This window comes from Scophthalmus maximus, chromosome 3, assembly GCF_022379125.1.
Source record: "Scophthalmus maximus strain ysfricsl-2021 chromosome 3, ASM2237912v1, whole genome shotgun sequence".
In the NCBI taxonomy this organism is placed as follows: Eukaryota; Metazoa; Chordata; class Actinopteri; order Pleuronectiformes; family Scophthalmidae; genus Scophthalmus; species Scophthalmus maximus.
The window spans coordinates 2,151,325-2,160,000 of NC_061517.1; the positions used below are offsets into that span (position 1 = coordinate 2,151,325).

Here is an 8,676-nt window from a genome sequence, read left to right on the forward strand (position 1 = left end):
TACCTGAGTAAAGCATGTGGACGGTCCGTCCGTCACACTTCCCCGTTGGTTTCAGTCGATCATGTGGTGTGACCTTGTTCCCCCTCCTCCCGTCTCGTCCCCGGGCAGAGTCGGGCCCTGTGCGACGACTGACAGGAGCTATGAAGAATTATTCTGTGATTCAATAAGAGAGATGGTAATAAAACCATGTGTGGTATTTATTTATTAATCCAAAAACATGGGGGGAATCTTTTTTTATTTTATTTTTTAAATGATGGGCAGGTATGAAATAATAAATAATATAATTTATTCCTCATGTGACGCAAAAACGGCACAAACCGTAGCTTTGCAGCGACTCGTCTCTTTTAAACCAAAAATAAACACACTTAATTTTTTTTAACCAATGCATTATTTATTGTTGCTCATAATATTTTTTCTTTTTTGATATAACTCCCTATGTTACAGATACAATGTGCGCAATGCTGTATAAAAACAAAAAAACATTTCTATTTAAAACCCAAAGGATACTTAATTGTTTCCACTACAGTCACCACAGAGAAGTGCTCTCTACGCCTTCATCCGGCTTCTCTTGCAGTCACGTTAAAGGGTTGAAGGGACAAGTCAGAGGTTTTTATGAAGCCTGTCGGCGTCGTGACGACTCGGATTTGGTTTGTTTACTAAAGAGAGAAAACTCCTCCTTTGTCTTACACACCAATGTTAAAAGTCTAAGGGAGAAACTAAAGCACCATATGAAAAAAAAAAGAAGAAAAGTTGGGACCAAAGTCTGAAAATGAATCTCAGACAATGAAGAAAGAAAAGAGGGGTTCAGTTCCATTTAGAACCAGAGGAGAACCGATCCATTTAGTTAAAGGTGACATATTATGCAAAAATCACAACTGGTTCAGAACTCTCTCCCACTGTGTTTTCACAGTTTGTAACCCCGCCTGCAATATGAGAATCTCCACTTCTCTGGTAAAGGGGGCGTGGCATTTCCTACACGTTTCTGAACGCGTTTTAACAATCACAACAGACTGGGTCCAGCTGGCCAATCAGAGCAGACTGGGGGGTTATCGGGAGTTGGGGGCGGGGCTAAAAAGTAATGCAGGCGATTCACACAGAGGTTGAAAAGAGGAGCTGCAGGAATGGACAGTATGAGAACACTGATGCCTTTTCTGAACATTAGAGCATGTAATCCTTTTCAATTGGTCACCCAGATTAAAAGTATGAACCTGAATATGAAGCGGAATATGTCACCTTTAAAGTGTTTCTACAAACACGTTCACTGCCTTTCAAATATAAAAAGACAACCTGTAACAATCCAAACCAGCGGTTTGACAACGGTTCCCTCTCAAGTAGTCGTTTTATTAGGTACAAGCTGCTAAAGACGAACGCGAGTCCTGCAACGAATCCCCAAAATTCACGAAGGTTCTAAACCTTCAGTTTTTAGCTGAAACAGTTTTTTACCGACACGTGTTTCTATATATTATTTTTTTAACCATTGATGTGAGGCTAAATAAAACCTCTACAGTTCGACCTGCATGAAAAACGACATCCTCTAAAATGTCTCACTTTCAATAAAAATGATAAAAACATGAACGAGGGATTTCTGCAGGACTGTTCATCAGACTGAACCAGTTCAAGCTGGTTCTCCATCCCATCGTCAACTATTCAGGCTCAATAAAAACCTCACACGTGCGTTTAACGTGTGAAACTCAGTAAATAGGAGGATTTGAAAAAATATTTTCACTTATTCTGATCCTTATAATTATTATTATGATGCGTCATGATCCATGTGCCTGGGTCAGACTGTCATTCCATTTGAACTTTTTTTCTTCTTATTTTTTTTCATTTTTTCTTTCTTTTCTTCTTAAGTGCTGACATTTATTAACCAAAAAACCAAAAAGAACTCAAGTAATACTTCTCAGGAATTAAAAAAGTGTAAACTTTCACAAAATATAAAACGGGACACATTCAGACTAATAAATCATAAACACGTATAGTTCATGCGTTTGTTTGTTTGTTCACACGTGGGCTGCATATCGTTTTTTTAAGTCTTACATTTGTATCTTACAAATAAAATAAAGTTAGATATTTCTCATCGTGGATATGGAACACGGATATTTACATTATTATTCGTTAGTATTCGATGCATTAGTGTGTGTGTGTGTGTGTGTGTGTGTGTGGTGAGGGTTAGAGTGTTTAAAGGACTACGAGTGTGTTGTCGTGCGCAGCGTCTGTGAGAAGAGTTTTTGCTGAACTGGAGCAGTGGCTAAGGTTACCGTGGTAACTGATCGGCCTATAGAGAAAATAAATACAAATTTAACGACCCTACTGAACCTAAAAATGACATTTATCAGATGTCAAAAGCTGCCAAGATATCTTGATGATTATGACGAATGCCCTGTGTCGCGTGACGGAGGTTTGCCGGACACCGGTGGATGTGCAGGAGCAGGAGTGAAATCCCTCGTGGCGACGGTGGTGGTGCTGCACTGGCGACAGATTGGTGTGTAGACGCCACGTGGCGGTTGCTGGAGGGTCCGGTGATCTACGGAGGTCCCGGGTGCGGAGACCCCTGGTAGGACTGAGACGGCGGCACACACGCTCCGGCGCTGGGGGGTCGGCTGGGCTCGCCGCTGCCCGACTGGTCCAGCTCGGCGCTGTCGCAGTCCGAGTCGTCGCACAGGGCCCGACTCTGCACGGGGACGAGACGGGAGGAGGGGGCAACAAGGTCACACCACATGATCGACTGAAACCAACGGGGAAGTGTGACGGACGGACCGTCCACATGCTTTACTCAGGTAAAAGTCTTAATGCTGTGATAAAGTTTTGCATTTGAAGGAAAAGTACAGTAAACGATTTTATAAATGTGACTGTGTGGAGAAATAGCCCCTGTGAATAACATAAAAAAGATTAATATACAGATGGATGGATGGATGGATGGAAAGACAGATAGATAGATAGATAGATAGGTAGATAGATGGATGGATGGATGGATGGATGGATGGATGGATGGATTAACTTTATTGTTTCCAAACTAGGAAATACCAATTTTGCTACAGAAATTTCACTTTAGTAAAAGTACAATAAATTATTTCATAAAAGTAATCTATTTATCTATCTATCTATCTATCTATCTATCTATCTATCTATCTATCTATCTATCAATCTATTACCAGATGAAGCTGAGGGCTCATGTGATGATTAGTGGTTTAGGAAAAGATCTGTTTTTTAATCTCGCAAAGAACTTAGTCTGAAACATAACTAGTGACCACAGCTTTTATGTATATATGTGGTGGCGTATGAACAATACTTCCCTCTGAAGTGCAGTGCCGTGGCGTATAGAAGTATAAAGCTGCTCATGAATACGGCTCTTGAATACAAATCTACTTAGTTCCGTCCCACCACAGTTTCCCTGCTGCTGTCACATCAGCGTGAGACTGACACATGCAGCCCTCCGCGGAGTGGCCTCACCTCGCCGGGACTCTGCCCGGCCTCCAGCGGCGCCTTGGCGTGGCCCGGCGCTCCGTCCCTCGCCGACAGGCCGTCGGGAGAGGCCTGCGCCGGGTCCGTGTTGTCCGCCGGGATCTCCGAGCCCTGCGAGAGGAGGTCGTCGCTGCGGTCGTCCAGCCGGTCGTCGGTGTTGGTGCTGACCACGTCGGGCGTGCCGCTGTGGGAGTGGTCGGTGGTGTGGCCCTCCTCGCCGTCCGACACCGACAGGTTCTCCGAGCTGAACGTCGACACCGACTGGCACTTGGTGATGCTGGTCGGTCGCCTGGAGCGATCACACGGAGACGGCGACGACGACGACGTTTTTAAAATAACACATATGGGAGAATGACTCCGGTTTTCAGAATACTGATGAAGGACATGGAGCTACTCACCGTCTCCGTGGTAACTCAACCTCACTGTCAACCTCGCCCTCCTCCTCCTCCGACGAGACTCCACGCCTCTGTAGCAGGAAAACAGAAAGAATGCACGAGTGACAAAAAAGCATCACGTTATTTCCGCAGGAGATAACACATCACACACCTCCAGCTCTGTACCTGTTTGCGTGTGATAGCCGCCCTGTACAGGATGGCTGACGGTGTGAGGTGCTGACCCCCGATTCCCCCCGACGCCCCCCGGGGCAACCTCACAGCGCCGGCTCCCTCCTCCTTGTCCTCGCCGTCGTGGGGCAGGCGCGGGGATCCCAGGGACCCGCGTCCCCCCGCCGCCGCCCCCCTCCCGCACGGCGAGTCCGGGCTGCTGGAGAACGGGAACGACGCCGCGTCCTCGCTGGGGGTGTCGCTGCGCGGAGGAGTTTCCGTGAGGTCGTCCATGCCGGCCGCGCCCACCTCCGAGCCCCCTAAACCCGCCGAGGCGCTGAGGCTGCCCCCTCGCTCCAGCCCACCCGCCAACGCCTCCCCCTTTCCCTGGGCCTCCGCCTGCAGCGTGGTGCAGATGAGGTCGGGGCTGGAGGAGGAGAGCTGCCGCGGCGGCTGCTGCTGGGCGGCGGGCGGCTCCAGCAGCTGCTTGGAGGCGCCCGTGGTCGAGCTGTTGGCCTGGGCCGTCGCGTCCCTGTTCGGGGACGACTGGTTCGCCTTGAGTCCCGCCAGGTCACCGCTGCTGCCCTTACCGGGCTTACGATGGCGGGTCTTCACCCTCCGAGAGCGGCTGGGAGAAGTGGAGCTCCTGCTGGGGCAGGCCGGGATGGTGACTTGCATTACAGAGGAGTCCAATTTGGGAATGATGACCTCAGACTTGAGGATGTCTGGCCTGAAAGAGTAGGAGGGGAGGAGGCGGAGGCGCGGGGGGGGGGGGGGGGGGGGGGGGGGGGGGGGGGGGGGGGGGGGGGGGGGGGGGGGGGGGGGGGGGGGGGGGGGGGGGGGGGGGGGGGGTTAGTCAACAGCTAAAAATTCACAAGGCGGAATGAATATTCATTCATTTCAGCATGAAACTTTAATCAAATAACTGAGCTGAGATGACGCCACCTCTTTCCCGGGGGCAGTTTCTGCGGGACGTTCCTCTTCTTGATGAGTTTGTCCATGGAGTTGGAGGAGCTGCCCTGTCTGGAGCTGTGGTGCTTGAACAGGCCGGGATACTTCTTATCCAACGACTGCTCCCTCCTGGACCAGAAAGAAGACAGCGTGAAGCCAATGTTGCTTATTCATTTCACATCAAAAAAATATATATATATATATATATGTGCCCTGTGTTCAAGCGGTTCATTTTGCACCTCTGCAACTCTTTCTCCTTGAGCTCCAGCTGCAGCATGACGGCGCTGAGCTCCATGTACAGGTTGTTGGCCCTCTCCAGCTTCCTCTCGTAATGCTCGCGAATGTCCAAGGCGTGCCTGTGAGAGGAAACAGAGAGGCTGCCGATGTCTTGTGCGTCCGCATGAGAGAATCCGAAATCCGCTACGATAGACTCAACCCGGGGCCGCTTGTCCACACAGAGGAGGGACATCGGGGAACGGGACGGAGAGGGTAAGTGGCCTCGTGGACTTAAACTCAACACAGTTAAAAATGACCAGGATCCAGGTACACGGGGGAAACACGTACCTGAGCTCCTCCCTGCGTCGGTTGATCAGCTCCTCGTCGAGTCGGTGGATACAAGTTCCCTCGGATTTGATCTTCTCAAAGTGCTGTTTCACCTCCTCCCGCCATTCAGCCTGAGGAGAGCAGAGCTCTGTTCACCAGCTGTAACCGGCTGGGTGTCTGTGCACGTTTTTTTTCATATTCAGTGTGATTTTGAGGGGCTTTGTGTTTATCTGGAGAATCCTCAGAACCGGAGGAGTAACCCCACCTGGGACTTGAAGTAGGTCTCCTGCGGAGTGGACAGCACATCGGCTGACGCGATGTCCAGGTGAAGGAGGATCTGACGGAAAGACGGACGGTTCCTGGGCTTACAGTTCCTGCGAATCCAAGATGGGGAAAGAAAGCTGTGTACATTCACGAATGCACTGTTAAAAAAATTCAAAAAAATCAATAAAGTCCTTAAACCACAGTTAAGCTGCGCTCTGTCTTTCTTCATTTCACCGGCGTCTGATTTCCAGAATCGCTTTGCTCACCAGCACTGCCGGAGGAGGATCTTGAAGCCGTCGGGGCAGCTCTCGGGTATGGGCAGCTGCAGGCTGTTGTTCCCCACGCCCCAGATGATGGCCGACGAGTCCACGTCCTTGTACGGGATCTCTCCGGTCAGCATCTCCCACAGCACCACGCCGAAGGACCTGGAACGATGCCAGCAAGTCTCATTGAGGTCGAGAAAAGGTCAGTCAAAGTCCCAGTGTGTAATTCTTGTACTTTTCTGGCGGCGCCCGGTGGTAAAGTTGCAAACCGCAACCAACCGAGCGACCGACAGGGGACACTTTAGGGCGGCGCACCGCTGATTCCATTTCCGGTTTCCGACAGCGTCTGAATATTCAACGCGAACGCGACGTATTCTGGAATCGTTTAGTTCAACAACCGAATTCAACATGACGTAGAAACATGGAGACTCACACGGAGGTCGGGTCCACCTCATGTTACTCTATTAACTCATTCAGAGTTTGATGAAAAAACATGGTGATTATACATATATGAACACATAGTTATGGACAATATATTCAATTTCTGTGAATAAGTTCTTCTTCACTGTAGCTTTGATTTACAATCCTGAAGCATTATCTGTTATTCCAGTGAAGGATGAAAAAAAAAAGAATGAACGTGAACATTCATGACACGTACCAAATGTCCACCTTTTCCGACACGGGCTCGTTCCGAATCACCTCCGGCGCCATCCAGGCCACGGTGCCGGCGAACGACATCTTGGTGCTCTTGTCGCTGAGCTCCTTCGAGGTGCCGAAGTCGGAGATCTTCACCAGGTCGTCGTGTGTGATCAGCATGCTGCAAAAGAAAAGGGTTAGATTACAAGAAAAACTATACTGAACATTTATTCTTCCAATGCATCGTGTGTTCTGAGGCCCCCCCCCCCCCCCCCCCCCCCCCCCCAAAAAAAACCTACTTGAACCAATTAATTTATCAAAATAGTTGGCGATTAATTTAGAAGTCGATTACTAATCGATTCATCGATTAGCTGCTGCAGGCTAAGAGAGTGTCGACTCACTTGGGGGACTTGAGGTCTCGGTGGATGATTTTGTGGAGGTGCAGGTAGTTCATGCCGCCCGCGATGCCCATGGCCCAGTCGACCAGGAGGGAGGGGGTGATTTTGCGCCCTGCCCTCAGCACCTCGTACAGTTGGCCTTGGGCACAGTATTCCATCAGGATACAGTAGCAGGGCGCCTGAGTGCACACGCCCCTAAAGAGGCCAGGCGGTCAGAAAGAGGAAACACACGATATATAACAGTAGGATTTATTGTATTGATACGTGACCTGACCCCTGCCAGGTATCATATGTATTTTTTCCCCTCACTTGAAAGTGATGATGTTGGGGTGCTTGAGTTTGCGCAGGTGTTTGATCTCGGTCTCCTTGATGTCCCGCACTTTCTTCACGGCCACGTCGTCTCCGTGGAACTTGCCGAGGAAGACGGCGCCCTGCGCGCCGCTGCCCACCCACTGCAGGTCCGAGATCTCCTCGAAGGGAACCTCCCAGGACTCTGCGCGCAGGCCAACAGGTCGAAAACAGAGCAGAGGGCACATGAGTAAGTGTGAAATTGTAAAGGAGTTACAGGGACTTTTTGAAATGACATTTGAATATGTAGATAGAATTTTTTTGGAGTACAGGGACTTTTTGAAATGACATTTGAATATGTAGATCGAATTTTTTTAAACCGAATGAGCCATTCCTGTGTGAAGCAAATGTATATTAGTTATAGCTAAAACAAATAAACACTATTGTAGTATATATATTCTAAACATTTATGTGTTTTTTTTAAATGTGGTTCACTTGCGTGAACGGGTTGGACATTTAAGAGGAGGACAAACCGATTGACATCAAGAAACGTAGACAGAAAGTTGGTCCTCATCTCACTTTGCTCCTCTGAAAGACTGATGTCACTTCCTGATATTTAACTTGTTCTGTAATATAATAATGGAGTTTTTCTATTTATATATAATTATATCGCAAATGTGTCTCATTGAAACAGAAATATTGCTCTGGGGACATCGTTAAAAGAACAAGTGTATGTGCAACAAAAAGAAGTTATTAAAAAAAACTGTTAAATGAATTATTTTGAGTAAATGTTATACTGAATACCACAATCCATACGTAAAGCATATATATAATGTATATAAATACATTTTATTTACTTTGAGGAAAATATTGAGAGTTATATCCTGGGGACAGAAAAGTCACCAATAGCCAGGAATGACCCACTTACATAATAACACGAAGCACCTGCCACGTTCAATCAAATGATATGTATCGACATCCAATCGAGGACACATCGTTGCATTATTCTTAAATGTAACGATGTGTGACAAAAAAATCCACTTGTGGTCTGATCTGTCTGTCAGCTGTCACAGGGACAACGAGAGCGAGAGACCTGGTCACTACGGAGAGAAAGAGAGAGAGAGAGAGAGAGAGAGACGAGGGGCCGGGCAGAATAAAAAGAGAATGGCCGATCAATTCTTCATGAGGTCCGCTGAAGTGTCGAGATCTCTGGAGGGCGAGAGCTACGGCGGAGCGAGGTTCGCACGACGTGCTTCACTGTGAGGTGGGTGAGGTGGGCCGACCACAACACGGTGGAGGTCAGTGACACTAATGGAGTTCTATAGTTAT

The 8,676-nt window shown here is 48.3% G+C and overlaps 1 protein-coding gene across 2 annotated transcripts in view; it reads right to left on the minus strand.

Annotated features, from left to right (window-relative positions):
* Positions 1 to 369: 369 nt before the first annotated feature.
* The window catches only part of map3k12 (mitogen-activated protein kinase kinase kinase 12), an 11,614-nt gene continuing 3,307 nt past the window's right edge, over positions 370 to 8,676 (minus strand). Inside the window, exons 3-14 of one of the 2 annotated variants that reach the window (XM_035645613.2) lie at positions 7,369 to 7,552; positions 7,063 to 7,254; positions 6,684 to 6,842; positions 6,029 to 6,187; positions 5,764 to 5,872; positions 5,520 to 5,629; positions 5,195 to 5,311; positions 4,950 to 5,084; positions 4,023 to 4,734; positions 3,861 to 3,928; positions 3,451 to 3,751; positions 370 to 2,671 (exon numbers count right to left, since the gene is read on the minus strand). In XM_035645613.2, the coding sequence (XP_035501506.2) occupies positions 2,525 to 2,671; positions 3,451 to 3,751; positions 3,861 to 3,928; positions 4,023 to 4,734; positions 4,950 to 5,084; positions 5,195 to 5,311; positions 5,520 to 5,629; positions 5,764 to 5,872; positions 6,029 to 6,187; positions 6,684 to 6,842; positions 7,063 to 7,254; positions 7,369 to 7,552 (2,393 nt within the window). In that variant the 3' untranslated portion in view covers positions 370 to 2,524. Of the gene's footprint in view, positions 2,672 to 3,450; positions 3,752 to 3,860; positions 3,929 to 4,022; positions 4,735 to 4,949; positions 5,085 to 5,194; positions 5,312 to 5,519; positions 5,630 to 5,763; positions 5,873 to 6,028; positions 6,188 to 6,683; positions 6,843 to 7,062; positions 7,255 to 7,368; positions 7,565 to 8,676 lie in introns of both variants that reach the window. The other variant, XM_035645612.2, reaches the window with a different exon arrangement.